Raw genomic sequence first — 20,497 nt, 5'->3', positions numbered from 1 at the left:
TTTAAGTGATATTTTTTTATTTAACTGCACAATATTGCATATTTATTTTACAATTGTATGCTTGTCTTTTTATCAGTTACACACATAACAAAAAGCAGCCGTATAGTAATAAACGTAAATCTCCCAGAATGTAACAGGAATTGTTTTTTAATGTGGCGTTGAAATGATGGTTCAGGGGGAAACTGATGAACTGGTGTATGATGATGACAGTCAAAAATAATTAATTTAGAGCAAACGCACAGCTTGAGGCCCCAAACACATCACAAATTGTGTGCGTATGAACAATTCATTAATGAATCATTTGATCGGAGAGCGGATAAATGTTGAAAAGTGTATTTCCAAATACAGAGAGGAGACTGGGATGAGTTTCAATACTGCTGGTGTCGCTGCTAATAAAGCTAATGGTTTTAGACTGATCCTTTGTTACAAAACACTTCATATCGTGGAAGACATGTGACTTTCATTAACTTCCACGTGGCTAAAGGAACAGTGCGTGACTCACTGTGCAGTAAGGCTTCATGTGAATAAAGCTGACACAAAACACATATGAAACTGCTAAAAAAAGATCTGTTCATACTCAGGGGATAACCGTAAGAGATAGTGCACCATGAGACCATCAATCATAAAATAAGTCTTTAAAATAATCAGCGTCACTCTCTCCACTTCCAACTGAAGTGCTTTTTTATGCCTTTAGAATTTTACCTACTGTTTCTCTACATGGGAAAATAAAAATGACCATTTAGGCATAAAATATTGTAAACAAAACATTGTTTTTAAAGAGTTAAAGTTTGGGGGATGCTCTGGTACATGTCGCAGATTGCATGGCATCAAACACAAAGGCATGGAAGCAGGCTTTAGAAATGTACTGCAGTTGCTTACAAACACGTCAGGGAATGGGTCCGTTTCCTTCCCCCTCGCTCAGATGATTTCATTCCAGCTCGAGTCGTCTAAAAGCGAGACTCCCATCTTCTTTTCACACGAATAAAACTCATTGTAAAAATGACTGCAATGGAGGAGAAAGTGAGGCCTGTCTCCCGCATCACGAGATAAATATGGGATCACAATGTGGGCTCAGTTAAGCAGCTCCAGGTAGGTGATCGGCACTTTGCCCTTCTGGCTGCCTCGCTCCCCCATCAGCCAATCGGAATCCATGCCCGGGACGCTGCTGACTGTGATCACCTGGAAAGACGGATACAGCGTTTAATTTACAGAATTAACATTTATAATAGAGACGTTCCGATATAGAACTGCCCCCAATACTGACAAAATCCAGGGTCGGGACATTGGCGAGTACGCTTCTCAATGTACTGATCTGATACCACGTCTTTTAGAGTATTAGTTTCACCCAGATAAATCTGCAGGGTTCTTTTCCTGGATATCACTTCCTGTTGGCTGTTTGAACAAATAAATAAATCAAAATCGCCATTTGTGAACCCACACTTGTAATTTCAATGTGCTTCATAAAATCGCACAGAAAAAAATGCAGCGACAGTATCTAGACTGCCAAAAGTTTTTTTTTTTGTTGGCCGGGTATCATGTTTCCTTCCCTGCCTGTTGGAGCTGGAGCCGATAAAAGGAAACAGAGTTTACTGCAGAGTCATTTGGGAGTGAACGCAGATTGTATCCATGCCCATTGCAGACAAATGTGTTAGTGGATTTTCTGAGCAGTGGAAAGGGGATTACGCTTTATTTCTTTTTAAATGCACTGGTATCTGAACAGAACTTGGTATCGGCCAATATACAAAGTCGAGGTTTCAGAACTGGTGATCGGAGAGAGAAATGGTATCAGAACATCTCTAATTATACAGTTTATTTTTAAATAGGTTCAGGATCATCTGCGTTCAATTAAAAAGGGAACTGACAAAACAACTCTTTAATGTAGTGTTCTTCAACTTCATAAGCTCATTTCTGAAGCGCTTAGTAGTTTGAAATTCTATTATTATCAAAGTGGGCTAGTGAAATGTGAGAGAAAACCAGAGAAGTTTTCTGACTGTGTGTATATTTCAGTGAAGGAGTAATGCTGAATCATTGTTAGTTAACCACAGGCTCGATGTCGGGAGCTCTTTCCAGGAAAGGAAGGGGCTTATGTTCCACGGTGCAGGAACTGCTCCACGGCTGCTGCAGCAGGGAGACGCTCAGGGAAAACTGACGCATATCACTTTCAGTTCGGAATTAAATTAAGCTTCTTAATGTTGGTATCTGAATACTATAATCTATCCTGTATATAAAACCTGATATTATATTAACATTTTACATCAAGATTTCCCCCCTGTGGATAGTAAATAATAAGCTGTAGGAGAAGAGCTGTCGAGTCAGAATCACCTCATCGGCCAGCAGGGACAGCTCGCTGCTGCTGGCAGCGTCGTAGTCGTACAGGACTCTGGCTTTGCGGCTGCCGTTGGAGCTGCGCAACTCGTTGAATCCGCCCGACACCGCAGAGCTGCCGTGGCCCCCGGACACGCTGGGCAAGGAGGCCGACGACACCGCGATGGTGGGCACCGAGATGCTGGCCCCGCCCGACAACTGGTTGTTGTTGGAGAATGACGAGGGGAAACTGGTGGAAGGGAGAGGAAGACGATGAGCGCAGGTTGACACAGAGCTGAGTGTTCTTCAGTGTGAACATCGGCAGGTACACGGGACAGTAGCTCTCCCTGTGGAGGTTTCACTACAGGAGACATTCATCATTTCCCGCTTTGGGTTTATTACAGTAAATATTCTAAACATGCAAACACTTGTTTTTTCCCTCACAGAGCCTCTCAAAACATGTTGGATAATTGAAGCATTTCAGAAGGAAACAATTTACATCTGAACTGAGAGTGTTTACGTTTCTCCTCCAAATGAATGTAGATCAAGTTGAGGTTTTCAGGTGAGGTTTGCGTGACCCTGAACTGGCTTCCTCTAAATGACATGACCCGTTTTGTGCTAATAAAAACTGCCAGCTGATGTTTTGTGAGAACTGTCAGTGAGACGTGATAGTGCGTTGGAGCTTGTCCGGTTGTATTTTACCTGCCCAGCTGCTTTTGGAGATCCACCATGTACTGGTAACACTGTGCGTAGTACGTAGTCTGAGCCTCCACAAAGTCATTCAAGCAGCGTAGTTGGTGTGCCTGGAAATCCACGAGCAGAGGTGGGAGTTATACTCATATCAGTTTTTGAACATGTTTAATCAAAGAAAGAATTTAACATATCTTTAGTATTTCAATTCTCTCAGGTTCCATTTGTTTCTATGTTTAAAACCATAACAAGTACACGTAACCAATGTGTTAATGAGTAATCAATTTACTTATTAGTTAGTTATTACTTTTAGTCTCAGCGATCAGTTAAGTCGTAAAGAAGTACAACCAAGCTTGTGGGAATATAAGGAGCTTTGTAAGAGGAATAGTTTGACATTTTGAGCAATGAGGCGAGCGTACAATTATCTTAGCTTAGCATAAAGACTGGAAACAGGGGGAAACTGCAGGCAGATAATCCATGGCTGTGACCACATACATATTATTATTTACAAGACATCTAACTTGTCTTCTGCTGGTAAAAAAAAGAGGCGCATCTGCAGAAAAATATAAACACTATACTTTAATTATAAGTCTGAGAAAAGCTAGGTAGCATTTTCTTAAACAGAAAGTCTGCATTGAATATTCTGAAGGTGCAGTTCTAACTTCAGTTGTTTTTTCACTTAAAGTATTTGGTGTTGCCCGAGATGACAAGTCAGTTCTTTCTGCCAAAACCTGACCACATCAATTGGTATAATTTGTTAATTGACTAGATGACGATTAAGGAGGAATCCTGAGAAAGAGAGAATCGTATTCGACAACATATGTCCACCTGGAATCTGTGCCGGGCTAAGAGGCTACATACATGTGTGCTGCTGACGCCCTCCAGCAGCAGCCGGGTGATCTCTGCCTGCCGGTCGAACTCACTCTGGGTCATCCTCAGCTCCTGCTCGGCCTGGGAGAGATGAACCCAAGAAAAAAGTCTCTTAGGATAGTTTTAGCAAATCATTTAACCACAAAACAAAAGGAATTGGTATCTGGGCATCAAGTATGACATGAGATGGAATTCATATGCAGCAAAAAACATACCCAAATTAAATAAAAATGAGAAATACAACTGAGATAACAAGAAACGTTGCGAGGAAAAAAACAGGGAGGAGAACACAACAACTGAACATGACATTTCCTTTTCCTCATATTGAGCCAAAGGATTCAATGTGAGTCCCGGTGGAACAATGGCTTGTTGTGATTCGATAAATATAACGGCCCGGAGCCGAGAGTGACAATGTCCCCACTGTCCTGAGCTCCACTGTGTTTACATTAGAGCCTCAGAGAGGTGAGGAGGACGGACTCTCCAGAGGGTGTAGGACTTTTTGAAAATCGGCTCCGAAAGTGTGTGTGTCATGGAAGAGAAAGAGACAGCTGCTGACACTAGCATCGGTGGGGTTGTGTGTGTGGGTGTGGGTTTATTTGTGTGGGTGTGGGTTTGTGTGTGTGTGGGTGGGTTTGAGTGTGTGTGTCGTTTCAAAGATGGCTCCAACATTCCACTCACCTCTGTCACTTCCTCTGCTCACATCTGCTGCTTTGTGTTTTAAAAACAGTGACACAGTAGTTAGAGCTACAGCTGCTGCACACAACACAACCTTGCTCTGTGTGTTTGTGTGTGTGTCTGTGTGACAGAACTACACGTTGGAGGAGGTAGTGGGACTATAACATTGTTGTACATAAAACATCAAACCGTCAAGATCCTTCAAACAGAGATTAAAGCAGAAACCACTGTTTACAGGTCCTGAATTCAGGAGACACTTTTCTGTGTTTTTAGTGTGCTTTTCCTCAAACACTATTGACTGAACACATTGGCTTGGGGAGATTAAACACACCATAAGACTGCAGGGATAACTTAGCTCTTAATGTGCCATACAGTGATAATAGTTTTTTAGAGAGGGAAGGAGATTAAGGTCATTTGTTCTGGGATCTTTTGTTTCTTGTGGAATACTCCACTGAGATGTTATAATGCTATAAAGACATATACAAATGTACGCCTATATTATGCCACTATAGTCAGAAAACACGTCCAAATGTGATTATTGCCAACATTATCAACACTATTGTCTTGATCAGATGGTTTAGGAAAATGTGTTTTCTGTCTCACAACAGAGTTGTTGAATGGAATAAACATGACTTACTACCTGCAACTTTTAACAAAGTAAAGGTTTTAACAGTATCTAGAATGATGTTTTGAGAATTCATGTGTAATTTAAAACTGACAGATCAGCACAACAAGAAACACTGAGCTCAGCATAGTGCAACAGAGATGATTGTGTCTCCCTAACACATAACAACTGGAATAGCACACCGTCATCAACGTTAACTTACAAATAATGTTCGGTTTGAAAAACAAAGACAAACAAAGGTGCAGAAAACTGAGACATGAAAAAGGGAAGTGGCTCATGGGACTGGGTTGAGGTCCTTTGAGATAAAATGGCAGTTGTTATGTTGAGTAACTTGGTGTGTCAGATCTGAGTTCGAGAGAAAGAGGATGTGACTGACACCTTTTCTTACTGAAAATACGTGGGCTAATGATTTAAGAGAAAGCAGAATTCACAAAATCTGGTTATTAATAACGACTCAATAAAATCTAGGTGCAAAACAATGAACGTGTTCCATTGATGATGATGCGTGTGTGTGTGTGTGTGTGTGTGTGTGTGTGTACGTACCACGGCTCTTGCGTCAGACATCCTGGCTTTCTTTACCCTCGTCTTGGCTGCATCCAGATCCAGGCGTTTCACCTGCAGTAGCTTTCTTTCTTTCTGGACACAAACCACAGAGCAATGAGACACGACTCCTGCACCAGGCACCAAACACTGTCACACTTCTCATGCTGATGAGAGCAGAGCGTGAAATGGATGATAAACACACTTGTGTTCAAAATGACCTCATCAAACTAACTGTACAGCATCAGTTAAAGAAGGGGATAATCCTGATGATCTGATGGAGCTTTCGTGTTAAGATACATATACAACAATAAAGAGCAGCTTTGAGACTCAACTCAAGATCCTGTACAAAGTCCAGTATGATATCTGTTAACTGTTGGGAATTAGTACAAAATAAAAGCTCAAAGTCCAGTGACATGTCAATCAGGTTACGAACATGCCATAAAGAGTCAAACTCACCAGGATGGTTTTGAAGTCGCCCTCTAGAAAGTTTCTGAAAGGTGTCAGGAAGTTGATGGCGGCACTGTGGATGAGCTCCCGCTCTGCTCCGCCAAGCTGCTTCTCCGTCTCTCCACATTTTGTCAGAGCATTCCCTGAAAGGATGAGCAGCACAAACAAAGCATGACCCCCCCGGGACAACACCGGAAACAAGACCATTCAGTAGCAAAAGGATCAGTTCAAAAAGCTGCTCTTCAATGTGAAGCATCCACTGGTCAAAAAAAAACACTAACATCTGTTTATCAACTTTCATTACTGGGTCAAATTACTCTGCAGTAGACATGGGTTTTTATCAGCTCTGATGGAAACATGACACCTGGGTAAAACAATAGTTTCCATTTCTTCTTCTTCTTCTTCTTCTTTATTTTGATGCTGATGCTGCAGCCTCGGTGTGATGTTATGATGCACACTGACCTTCCAGGCATTGGCGCGTAAACAGCCATGAACAGTTGCTCAGCATGGTGTCTACTGATTCTGGGAAAGGAGTCTATCACCTTTTTCAGTTGTTTTGCCTGCGTTTAAAAAAAAGCCATATCTACCTTCTAGTTTTGGTGTAAATGAGGAATTAGAAAAAGGCAACAGCATGTGGAAAAACATGATTTACAGACAGAGGGGAAACCACTGCAGGTAATTATGCTATTCAAAGTCATAGAATCTAAATGTTTTAAGCTTCTCCATGTACTATAATATGGTCTTTATTCAAGTTAGGAGTATAAGTACTGGAATACTATACAGCAACTTATTTTTCGCCATTTGTATTTGTTCTATAATACAGTTGGCTATTGAAACTGCTTTGTCTCATCTCACCTTAGTGGATTTTAAAACTCAACCCGAGCACTCAGTGTGTCACTCACCGTAGGCGGTTCCAGGACCAAACTCATTTCCAGACTCGATCATGGACTGGCCCAGCAGCTCGTGATTGTTCACCCGCGTCGGGGCTTTTTTCTCCAGTTTCTCATAGACAAATTCTTCGAGCCGTAGATCTGGGGTTTAACGACAGGAAAACTCAATTAGAAAGTCACAAGACTACAGTGAGGGAGCCACATGCAGACACTGAATTTGGGACAGCGGGTCGGCAAGGATTAGCTTTCCCAATGAGCCCGACGACTTCTCCGTCACACCTGATGGGATTTGTTTCACCTCGTCACATCACGTGGAAAGACGTGGACATTTGCAAACAGCATGTCTGAGCCATGGGGTGTATGAACATAGATAAACTTGATTAAAACCAGGGTTACTTCCTCCAGGATTGTTACAGCTGGTCTGTGTGTTTGTTGTGCTATGATGTGGCATCATGATGTGAACTGGAGGATGCGCAGCTGAGCTCACACACTTCACAGACACCCTGCCTCCTGACACATGTTAAACAAGCACTTCTATGTGGCCCATGCTAAATGAAGGCGTTTATAGGACAGTGACACGCTCTTCAGTTAGGCCTGTATTGTCTAGAATCATCTCATTGGTCTGATTTCCCAGAACAGCTCATTGTCAACTCATGCATTTGCTGTGGTGACGTGTGGGTGGGTCAGTCTTGTGATGCGTTAATTCGACAGCTCTGTGTGCAGGGTTTGTGCAGCTACGGGCCTCCACCTGCCCGGAGGAGTCCAGTACGTCGGGGTGTGTTCTGTCAGAAGTGTGGCTCTTACTCGGGTTGGGCTGCAGGAGGATCTCTGTCTGCTTCATGATCCTCTCCGTCCATTGCTTGGTGGTCTCAGCTCGGACCAGCAGGTTCTCCAGATGAGCGTCCAACTCGGTCTTCTCAGCCTGGCCTAGCTTCTCCTCTGTGAACTGACACAGAAAAACACTGGGTTAGAGTGTGAACACGGGGGGGATAGCAGCCAGGAGGGGGGTTGTCCGCCCGGCTGCTGCAGATGCTAATGCAGATGCTAATGCAGATGCTAATGCTGCTGCTGCTGCTTCCTGCGGCCTGCTCCGGAAGATGTGATGGACAACTATGAAACACACTGACATGTAGCGGGCACCATTAACACAGCCCTACACTATGAAGGTGTTGACCCCAGCAGGTCACATTCCCTCTCATCTACACCACAGCAGCCAAGTTAGCAGTTGAGCAAAAAGTTGAGCTAACGCTAGCCAAGCTAGCAGCTAATGTTGTTTAGCCAAACGGACCAAGCGGGCGAACGTACCTGCACCGCCCGGCTCAGGAAAGTACCGGCGTCCGCGGCGAGCCGCTTAACGTTGAAGTCCATGGCGCAGCGGGGAAACGAACACTAAACTCCAGCAGCTAGTCTGTCTCACAGCCCGTCAGCCATCCCCACACTTAATACCAGCGACGCAGAGTTTAGACGGAGGTCCACCCAGCTGTTCCAGCAAAGATACTACACCGACAAGATGGTGACGTCTCAGCCCGGTTCTGACGAAAATCACCGGAGTTTAGGTAATAAATCACAAATAAGAGCTTTATCTTTAAGTTATTAACAATAAATCTGAAGTCAAACGACACAAAATAGGTTTGAGCAAAAGTGTCGCCATTTATTCCAGTCGACTGTCCCACAAACAGCTGGTGTTTGGTTTTCGCTGACGAAAGTTGGTTGGAGATTTCTCTCTTGCTCCACTTTGCTTCCAACGCTCTTCTGTTGCGTTCAAGTGTCAAATGGAAATATTAAAACTTTCCAACCAACAAACTGGATTTTTATTTATTAATTCGTCATCTCCCCCCATCCATGCATATTTCAATACAGATGTTTATATTTCTTGTCTTTATGTTTTTATTCTATATGTATATATATTATGCTTTACATGTGCAGTCAACGTTATTTGTTATTCCTTTGTATATATATTTTTTAAATACAAGGACTAAAAATAGAAATAGACAAAAAAAACAACAATAAATCTGACCTAGAAGTAAGTGAAACATTTATTATGTTTTCTGCAGCAGTTCAAGTGGCAGTTTTAACAACTGGTCTTTACACTATAGCAACACTTTTGTAGCTGTCAATAAGATGATAAAAACTACAAACAGAATACAGTTCAGTTCTGAATTCAAAGCACATGTTCTTTTATTGAAAGATACGAAGGTATCAAACAAATATAGCTTTTAAAATAGAAATTTCAAGTTACTGTTGCTGTCACTGTGATGGATGGCACCATGCATGTATTATTGTGTCTGCGTGCCTCTGCCCTCTGTTACAGTCTTGACCAGGGAATGTGTATGTGTTTGTGTGTGTGTATGTGTGTGTATGTGTGTGTGTATGTGTTTGTGTGTGTGTCTGTGTGTGTGTGTAAGTGTGTGTGTGTGTTAGATACACATTCATCCATCGACATCCATTCCTCTGGATATATAATAACACTTATTTTCACACAGCAGATGGTTATACTACATTCAAGCCTAGAATAAACACTGGTTATACTGGTTATAACCAGCTTACCCTTTACCTGTCATTTCTAAATGTAATGTTGACACCTGTAAATATAAAATGTTAACATTGACCCAACACTTGCAGATTCCCATCAAAAAGGGTACATGTCACCATTTAGTTTTTATAATAATGCATCACCTCTATGTGGAGAGGGAGATAGGAGGCTCATCTGCCCCAATACTGTCAGTCTTTCTTGGATGGGTAGAGACACAAACTGGTGTAAGCGAGGCAATCATGGATGACAGGAAGAAGAGGTAGTTTCAGGACCCCTACTTCAAAATATTATTTTATACCAGTACGATGCAAGTCGGGTGCCTACACAGTGCACAGACTGTCTGAAACTCTTCCCATAGTGACTGTAGAAAACAGTTTGACCTGTAATCTTTTTTGACTTGTTCTGTGCTGATGAGCAACGGCGACACAACGGCAAGTGCATATTTCCACGCCGTAATATATTTTGCAACCATCTCCTCTTCCTCCGCAAACGTCTTGAGGAAGTGGACTTTGGCAGATTTGGGAAAAACAAAAACACTCTTCAGGTCTGGTTGTCATTATGCCAGACGGCCGCTGCTACCTGCTGTGTGGGAGGAAGTCGGGCCGAGGGAGAAGTCAAATGACTCTCCCTCTGTGAGCGTTTGCAGCCTCCCTGCTCCGCGTTGAGGATGCACGGCTGAGACACACATGAATTCTCGGTGCATTGCCAAAACGACGTGTAAAGAAGTTCATCTACAGCGTGAACCTCTTTCTGTTCATCATTGTCAACGAGTCAAGCTGTAAAAGCAGCAGAGGGACACCGACGGTAGCCCGCACGCTGCACTTTTATAACCACTCTGTTACAAAGATATTTAGGCCCTGGCTGCTTCACACTTGGCGGACTGTCAGAAGTGTTGGGGCGGCTGCTTGAAACACATAAATATGGAAGTCAGCACTTTTCGGGAGGCAGAACAGCTCCTATGAGGAAGGAATATGTTGCAGGAGTAAATCTGGTGTCTGCTCTTTCGCTTCACAATCTCACAAAGTACTCAAGGGGAAGAGAAGAAGGAAACCTGATGAAACCTGACTGCAGAAAACTGAATCTCCACAAGGTAATGCAGGGAAATCCTTTAAGTCCACTCTGCAGCAAAGAAAAGATAATGGAAGCATTCAAAAGTTCTTTATTCATTTTTAAAAAATGTTTGTCATACAATGCAGCTGTTTTAGACAAATGTGTCTCGTGTCCTCATCACAACACGAAAAACACACTTTCCTGCATGAAGCGCCTTTGACAAAGCAAACAGAAGTTTCAAGTTTCATTCAGTCCAAGACTTTAAAATGAGACTGTCATGAGCTGCCGTGTCAAAGAACTGCAATACAGCAAAGTCTCTTAAAATAGCTTTGAAAGAAAAATCATCGACAGGGTTTGTTTGAGTCGATTCAAAAGCTAAACTGCATCTGCTGACTTTTTCTGGACCACGTTCTCGGCCAACTCCAGCAGCCGCGGATATCTGAACGTCCTCTTCAGCCAAGACTCTGGGATTCCCTGGAGACCGATCTGAAAGCACCACACAAGTTTTTTTATTTCAACCACATCAGCTCACTGTCGAACTTATCAAACACACATCCGCGACCGAAGACGACAACATGCAAGATGGTGAACTTTCATGCGCTGCTCTCACCCAAACTGCAGGGAAGCATGTGGCTCCCTGATGTGACTGAATATGAGGACTAGTGTGTTGCAACTGGTAAAGAAAGAGTCAACAGTGGGAATCATATTGGAACCCAGTTGGTGCACTACTATAAAAGAAATAAAACTCACAACTTGTTTGTGTCAGTATTTGGTATTGTAGGTGGCGACATGCAAAACATAATGTTTTTTAATGACTGGCCTTTATAGACAATCTTAAAATGTTTATGTGTGTTATGTGCCTGGTGTAATAGAATGTAATAGATTTTTTCCAGTTTGGGATCACTATAAGTTGAAGGATCCATCCCTCCCTCCCTCCCTCCCTCCCTCCCTCCCTCCCTCCATCCATTCATCTATCCATCCATCCGAGTGTTTGCCTCGCAGCCCCACGCCCCCACAGTACCTGTGCCCCTAAACAGGCTCCTATGAAGGAGGCTCGGCTGGCGGTGCATCCCCCGCAGCGCATGGTGTCCCTGACCGCTTCATCCAGCTGGGTCAGCGTCAGGACTCCGTGTAGCGCTCCCTGGAACGCATCGGGCAAAACTTGGACAAGAACAGATTCAGAATCAGTAGAGCAGGGTGAGAGAAACGATACAGAGACAGATCAGAGGGTCAAACCTGTTCAAGTTTGAGTAAGAAGTGATCCATACAAAACTAGAGTTGCACTCAATAGAACATATACCTCTGCCAAGACCCAACAGGCCCTTTCGTTTAAAACAAGCCACAAAGCTGGAGCCACTTTACGTTTCTCAGCTACACATTGGGGGTAGTTGCAGGTTTCAGCCATATTTGTTGATGCACAGTGGCTGAAAAAAGCCCTGCACCCCCACGCCCTTTCATGGGAATCCATCCTGTAACTGTTGCACGATCTTGCTAAGTAACAGACAAATGCAGATGAAAAACATAACCTCCTCGGCGGAAATAGTAAAACCACCAGGCTGCATTTGAACAGATCTGGAGAGCAGATCTCTTCTTCATGTGCACATCAGGTGTCTCAGGCTTTCGACCTCGTAAAACCTGAGACACCGATCCTCAGCAGGGGAGGAGGGATGAAGAGGAAGGAGGAGGGAGACCATTAAGTTAGGAGATCAAAAACCCAAAGGATCTACCTTAAAGGAGAGGCCACGCAGGCTGTGTGCCACGTCAACATGCTGCTGCCACTGACTGGACTCACCTCATGTGTTTGTGAACACAGCAGGTATGAGCTGCTGGGACGTCTTCCCCAGGTTCTCCTTCACCTGGTGGAGTTGTGCTTTGGCAGAGACACAAGGAGAGAGACAAAGACAAATACAATAACAGAAATTGACTACATTATTTTACAGTTATTCTAGAAGAAGTGTAAATGCCTTAAAAATACAGTAAATTACCTTTATACCTGTATATATTAAATGACACATAAACCAAAATACAATGACTGACAAACGAAAGCACTAAAACAAAAGTTGTCATCCTTGAATTAATTTCATTGGATTATTAAATGGCTTAATGGGTTTGAAGTTAAATCAAATTATAAATTAAAATAAATACAAATCCTCATGCCTTTATGCATTAGTATTTCTTTTACTGTAATTTGATCATAAGTGTTGCTGCCAGATGTTTTCATGATTTTTGAGATGCCTGCTGTCAAAACACACACCAGCTGTCTTTCCCATCTAGATTGAAACAGGGTGTTTCGGTTTCCAAAAGATAACTTTTGTAAAAATGTTTTTAAAGATAAAAATCCTCCTGCACAGAGCGAGCTCCTTGTGTTTTTTCCACATTTCCCATAAGACCTGCTGGTTTATGAGCTCTGTGTTTTGTCCACCTCTCCCTCTGTTTGTTATAAGCAACAACAAGAGAAGAATAAAAACAAACATATCATAGATCCTAAGACCTCACACAAAACCCACCATGATGGAAGACATAACTTTCACTTCAATAAAAATCCTCAGATTTTGCCAAGAGATGGGAGGATGGATACCAGGCTCATCACGATTGTTATCGTATAAATATGTCATTATCATTATTATTCATTATCATATTATATCATCATTACTCGGCTACAGACAAGAGTCGATGACCTTCAGCTCACTTTTCTTTTCCTGTTACATGACAACACAGATTAATAGATCTCATTCCATCTCATTTGTTTGTTGGCAGAAAAACAGAAATGCAAAAACAACAGCTTTGTGCATTTTTTGCATTTACGGACAGAACAGTGTAAGTATGAAATGGAGAGAGAGCATGAAGACAACATTCAGCCATGGTCTGGACCAGAAGCTCCGGCAGTTGCAGTTTGCCTCAAGTGTCCGAATGCGGAGCCCCACAGACAACAACTTTCAGGTTTAGAGGTCCTACCAAGTTTAACATTTTTTTAATTTGTAGTTAAGTATCGAGCTAAGAAATTCAGATCAAAGCAGCTTTTAAAGACACATGTTCCTTACCGATGACGGCCCGGTCCAGCTCCTGAGGGTTCTGTCTCTTTGGGTCATTCATCTGAGCCAGAACTGCGTCCAGAGCATTGGGATCTGGACCATTCAGAATGAAATGCTCCAAAATCCTAATAAAGCCAGACAGACAAAGGGTTTGTCTCATTTCTCAGTTTCCACAGATTCAGACCCAGCAGCTCTTTCACCTTCAGTGTAACCACTGTATTTTTGCTGTTCAGACATAGTTTGTGAGACGGCCGTGACTCTTACCTCGCTGCGGCCAGAGTCACAGCCACACACATGTCGTCGTTCTGCGTGACCCGTGTGGCTTTCTCCACTTTCTCCAGCATCTCAGGCCGCCCGGCGAACATGGCCACCACTGGAGCCAGCTTAGTGACGCCGTCCATCTGACAGTCCACTTCACAGCCTCAAAAAACACACACGTATGCAGACATTATGCAACAACTTTAAGACAGTTTTAAGATGTGCGACTGCTTCAGTAGGAAGATCATAAGACTGTTCATAACTATGGAGTCCAGTGTGTGACTTTAAATATAAGAAAAAATGAGGGAAAAGTGAGGAAAAATTCTAATTAACTTGTTCTTGAATTGCAACCATATATTTCAAATAATACATATATGCACAATATACAGTATATATGCAATCATATGACTGATGATGTCGATTGTCAGTTGTTATATTCCTAAATTGTCATTGCCTCACTGAAGAATTTATATTTTGTCTGAATTTATAATGGTCCACAACACTTGCTCTTACAGCCAATAGGAGTTTGCTTCTTTCATAGTGCATCACAGATGTCCTCATGCTGATTTAAACCAAACACAGGTAATTGAATACTCTTAAAATACAGTGGAGTTGAGATTTTAATCTGTGGCTTTTCCTTCATTTATAATTATGTGCAGTTTCTCCCAATAACCAGGTGGAGGTGCAAAATATTTGTTTTTATTTTAATTGAGGAACTGCACTCATCTGAATGACTGAGCGTCTCTCACGTCCCGATGTCAGGGCATGACAGACTTGTTCATGTAGTTTTCATGTTCTGTTCTTATGGTCTGTACCAGTTTCCGCTTTGCCAGCGTCCACGTTCCTGATGAAAGCCTTCAGGCTGCTGTTCCTCCACGGGCCATCGATGGGCAGCACGGCTTTGGGACCTGACAAATTGAAATAACAGATATTTTATGTTGCACTATTTATTGACTGGTTTAACAGCTTCATCCGTATTGACAGATTATATGGGGAGTTTGGCTGCAGGACCGAATGGGACATTGACGTTTCTCTTCCCTCTGCCTCTTCACTCATGAAGACTTTCACTGTCCATGATGATGACCCAACGCAGACATAAAGCTGCCTGCAGTTTACTGCACCCAAAGGTGCCCTGTGCTGTTATGGTATTTTATAACAGCTCTGTATTTATATGATATCCTGACGGTAAAAAATATCCACAGCGCTGGTCAGCAGCTTGGACAGGGAAGTCTGACTGTATGGAATATTTTTATGGAGAGGGAGTTTCCCACTGGCAGACAGGAAAATCATTCTGTTATAGACAGTAACAGAGTCACTCACATCATTTTAAGCTTTTTTCTGTCTTCTTTGGTCCCCGCTGTGGGACTGATGAAGGATTATCATATCTTATCTTAATACTCGGCATGTCATGTGGTTTGATGGACAGGTACTGTACCTCCTTTCTTCCTGTAAGGGTCATTGAGAGGCAGGTCATACACGGTTCCTGCACCGAAGAACTTGTAGATGCGCTTGGTCAAGTCGTCCACGTCGACATCTGCCAACACAGGATGCACTGTGTCAGAAATCAATCATGCGGCTTCACCAGCAGCATCGAACGTCACGCTGCTGGTTTCGCAACTGCCCCCCGGATTCAGTAAAACATCCATAGAGCGCATTAGGCTCACTAAGATGGATGCTGTAGACGACTGTAACAGCCATAATTAAATAAGAGCAGGAAGACCGTCACATTGTATGTTGATGTCTCTAAACACATTGTTTTACAGGAAGGAGACAGGAAGAGGTTTGTGGTCTTCCAGGGCATGAGGAGGTAAAACCTATCTCACATAGCGTGTGGGCAACTTCAGGCAATGATGCAACGCTTCTTCTTATGGCCCAGACAAAATGGATATTAACCTGAATTTGCTACGTGGTACATTGTGAATGTGGATCAAATAGCACAATACTAATTTGGGTTGACATGTGGTATTGCTATGGTTTTGTGGCCCAGATCTGGCAAGCCAGAGTGGACCACCTTGGTGCCACCATTCTATGTGGCATGTGGGCTGGATGTGGAATGGAGGCCAAATCTGGGCCACAACAATGTTGCTACACGGGCTATGTTTGTAGAGCTTGTTGAGGTGAGGAATAAAACACGAGGAAAAGATAAATGTTTGGAAGCAAGTCGCTATGGTTTCTCTTTCCTGTCTATATTCAAGGGCTTGGACTTTCAGTTTGAGAGCAGGACTGATTTCATAAAACATTCTCATCAGTGTAAATGCTGTATAGACTGTATGACCTGCTCCCTTAAAGAGATACCAAAGTATCTGGATCACCATGTAGTTTCTGGCTGCAGTAGAGATAAAACTTGCCTTCTCTATGTAAGTGGATGGGACATGGATAAAATTACAAAAAGTAAAATACATCTAAATACAACATCTATATCAACATGCACAGTCTCTGGCTGTCTGGGTGGATTTCGGTACCTCCGCACCGACTCAGTGACTCGAGCAGGACAAACGCCTGGTCCCCGTAGCACGTCTGCTCTCCAGTTGTCCTGAGGTAGAAAGGGTTCGCTGACTGAGGCCTGAACTCGGGACACGGCTCCAGATCAGACAGAACGTCCCTGAGCCTGTCTGGATTGTAGATCCAGTGCATGGGCTGGGCTGTATGGGCGAGGGGCACGCACACACACACACACACACACACAGAAGGAAATGGTGGAACATTCAATAGTTTTCTTTTTCCTGATGTGTTTGACATGACCTACTGTACATACAGTCTGTCGATAGTAGATAGCATGGAGCGGGGGTGGGGTGGGGGGGGTGGGGGGGATTGTGTGTTATGCTGGAGCAGAGTCATGGCTCCAAACAAACAATAACATGTTGAGCTGTGTGTGAATGGATGAATGGAAAAAAGCGTAGGCTACGGTGTCAATGTGTGTGCGAATGGATGGATGTCGCCTGTGGTGTAAAGTACTTTGAGTAGTTGTTGTAAGAGTGGAGCGGGGATGTATTAATGCCGGTGGTGGAGAACAATTTTTCCATTTATTTCTATTTTAACTTCAGTAAAAAAACTTTGAGTACTTCCAGTACTTTGTGGAAGTTAAAGAAAAGTTCCTCTTGGTTCATTCAGGTTTGTCACAGCAGCTACAGAAACTCTGCTTTCATAACCGGTCGACTTGCACAAGTTATGGCCCCGCCCCTTGTGTTTTATCAGCACCCACACGTTTTGCTATTATGGAACTGATGATGTTTCTGGTCACGACTGAAGAAAAAACAACGACTAACGCTTTTGAAAATTCATGGTGTTTTCAAATTGACTGCACTGGATCCTACAGGAAGACTGACTGAGGCGGATTTGTCCTGTTGCTGTAATTAACTCAGTATGTGTTGTTGTTGTATTGTAACTGAATTCACAGTTTATCTTACCTGCTGCATCTGCCACTGCTGCCCCGATGATGGCCCCCGTGGCCCTGTCCGACACACTTAAGGCCATCTGCTTACACACACAAACACACACACACACACACACGCACACACACACACACACACACACACACACACACACACACACACACACACACACACACACACACAAACTAATGAGCTAACCCCCTTCCACCCTAAATTAAAACAGAAATTTTGTTGGCAAATTACAAAAGCTCTAATTTTCATTAATGAAAACAAAGCTTATAATTATTGTTGGAAATGGTTTAAAATGCTCTTCTCAGTGTTCAAATTGATAACACAACTAATTAGTAATTATGTTTTTCTATTCCATAATGAAATTCTTATTGTGGAGTCAGTGCTGCCCTCCTCTTGCTCTAAATCATTTATTTCGTTTCAGCCTACAATTGTTACGCAACACCACATTTATTCAATGACCTGACATCTGGTAAAAAGATGAGATAATGTATTCGTCTCACAGAGGGAACATTTGGCTGTAATTTCATGCTTTCATACCTTGGAAGTCCTCGAAGTCCTCGAGTGCCGACGAACAAAACGCAGACTTGTTTATCGTCAGCTCGGAGCCTCGACTTCAACTTGTAGCATCCACTTGAAAATGTTTTATAAAGCCGTGTCGGTTTCTTTATGGGGTGGAGACGGGGGGGGGGGGGGGGGGCACCATCAGGCCCGTGATAAGCACACGCAGGGCGTTTTTTGGAGGAGGCCCAGGAGGAGGTGAGAACACAGGACCAATTAGCAAAGTAGGTTTTAAAGACATTTCATCAACAAAGTGTCAGCGGTAAATGGTGGGTCAGTTTTGACACTGCAGCTTGAGACATGAGGTGACTTGATTTATTTCATGGGGTAGGAGTCATCAGACTGAGTTCAACTGTCAGGGCCGGTTTGATGAGCCAACAAACAAATGGACAAGGAATCCAGATTTGAATTATCCTGTGTCTTGTTAGTCGCTGTTCAGTTCGGGACTGTGTAATGAAAACAGTTTGTCTGATTCCCTGTGTTTTTTAAACCCTGAGTCACAGCAGTACAATCATTATTCAGTTCTTAACAGTGTGTGAGGTTCCTCGGTCAGCCTGATGTGCGGAAGATGGCCGCTGTGTGAATATGGTCACTAAAGAATTTTGAATCGAGCACCATCGTTCCACAGCACCAGAGGGCAAATGACTGCACAATGAAGAATTCCCTCGGCCATTTTGATTGTCCGTGTTCTCCCCGCTCCAACGCCTCCACCCAGACAGTTCCCCAGCTGATCCCCCTCCAGCTCTGATGAAACCCAGCAAGGCCTGGCCAGCCTCCACTTATCCCCGGCCTCTCATGAGGATCCCAGCCCATTGATTTTTCTTCTTGCCTCCTAATCCAGCAAAAGAGCGTGCTTTAAGGGCAGGGTCAGATAATAGCTGTTAGATCACAATGAAGAGCAGCTGCTATGGTCCTCCGCGTTGTTACATCTGGGTTGTGGCTGTGGATTTGAATCTGAGTAACAGACCGACGGTATTTATCCAAGTTCTACTCAAGAAAATCTATTGTACTGAGATGTCACAAATGAGTAGGTATTAATTGTCTCCGTCTTGGCCTGTTGATGAACACGTGGAACATTGAAATAAAAAGTCCAGCTGAGAGATAATTCTTCCGGGAGAAGACATGTCCTTCACAGAGAGGACACATGAGCTGCACAAACAGATCCGCTGCCTTCCCCCGGATCGAGTGACACAACGGGCGAGGGAGACGCTCGTTAAATCACAGCCCGGCAGAGCTGCGGGGGGGGGGGGGGGGGGGGTATTGATGGAGCGATGACAATTTGGCAGTGCCTGTGAATTTTATTTGTTTCGGGGAGGGGGGGAGCTGATGAGATGTGTGGAGGGACACGGTGGAGACGCTACACTGGTAGCTGGTGCTAAATCTGGCAAAGTTCTGGTAACTGTTGGTGGTACGATCATCTTGATCCAGCCCCATCTCCCTGGGGATGGCAAAGGTCGACCAGTTGTTCGTTTGACTTGCTCGAAACGGAAATATCTCACCGCCTATTGTAATTAATACGTGTCTAACCATGAGGTCCCCAGAGGACGAATCCCAATTACTTTTCCTTGTGCATCATCAACTGGTTCTCATATCGGTCTCAGTCTGTTAAAATGTCTCAGTAACTATTAAAGTGGATTGATGGACAATGTGTGGTTCAGACATTCATGTTCTAATTTGCATGCAGATGTTAGCATGTAGCTTAGCACTGCTGCTAGTAACCCACAGATGCCAGTAGACTCTAATAGTTTTCTTTGAGCTGTGAGCAGCTCAGTTTCCTTTGTGCATTGCCATTTGGGAAAGCAATGTCTGCTGTCAGCATTCTTTATTCTGCCATTTTTCGAACGTGAACACATTTTGTATTTATATTTATATCACCTGACTCTGACATTTGAATTCTCGCATGCAACCCCTCTGGAAGATTTCAGGAGAATGTCCAGACTTCAGTGTCTGAAAGCTGCAATACTCTGTGTTGTCACTTGACTTTACATTTGGATGCACCCTGTGATATTAACAGGTTAAACTGATATGACATCTGCCCACAGTTTTATAATCTAACAACCTGGAAGGTAACTATTCACATCACCGCATCCTCATTTTCAAATGGCTGATGTAACTTTGAAAAACATGATGCAATACATTCATATTTGAAGCTAATTTGGCAAATATGTGTAAACAGGAGAAAAACAGGTGCTTTGAAGATCACAAAAAACGAATCTTCTATTCTTCTGCTGGAAGTCTTAGCGTTTCCTTAAAGACACTGTTATACATTATCACATTTAAATCTTTTGCCCTCTTTTTCAGTGCTTGTTTTCCATTATCTTCACTGAACCAATCTTATTTGATCACTGAACCACTTCAATAATGCGCTTTGGCATTGAAAAAGAAGGGGAAAAAAATCCTGGCAGTGCGATCACATCTGCCATATGTGCCCAGACATAATCTTGGACGCTCACACGGTTGGTCGTTACTTTCCACTGCTGGTCACATTCCAGATGAAGTAACCCAGATATGCTGCAAATCATTCTTCTGTGTATCGATGGGGTCCTGGAGGAGATTACAGCAACTCTGGATGAGATGAGTTGGGGCCATTTTGCGATGAGGCTATTTAAAGAGGAATC

General features: G+C 43.2%; 1 protein-coding gene and 1 pseudogene across 1 annotated transcript; both read right to left on the bottom strand.

Moving 5' to 3' along the window:
* On the bottom strand, window positions 1–8,538 carry sh3glb1a (SH3-domain GRB2-like endophilin B1a). Its single transcript, XM_062379581.1, has 9 exons — window positions 8,350–8,538; window positions 7,849–7,990; window positions 7,057–7,185; window positions 6,164–6,297; window positions 5,708–5,800; window positions 3,856–3,945; window positions 3,007–3,107; window positions 2,323–2,554; window positions 1–1,179 (listed from the first exon to the last, which is right to left on the bottom strand). Exons 1-9 carry the CDS (start codon window positions 8,410–8,412, stop codon window positions 1,072–1,074), a joined length of 1,092 nt encoding a protein of 363 aa, XP_062235565.1. The 5' UTR covers window positions 8,413–8,538; the 3' UTR covers window positions 1–1,071.
* Window positions 8,539–10,760: 2,222 nt separating this feature from the next.
* Window positions 10,761–17,984, bottom strand: LOC133932918 (crystallin J1B-like; annotated as a pseudogene).
* Window positions 17,985–20,497: the final 2,513 nt, after the last annotated feature.

This window comes from Platichthys flesus, chromosome 21 (genome assembly GCF_949316205.1).
Source record: "Platichthys flesus chromosome 21, fPlaFle2.1, whole genome shotgun sequence".
NCBI lineage: Eukaryota > Metazoa > Chordata > Actinopteri > Pleuronectiformes > Pleuronectidae > Platichthys > Platichthys flesus.
This window is presented reverse-complemented; position numbering and strand designations above follow the sequence as displayed.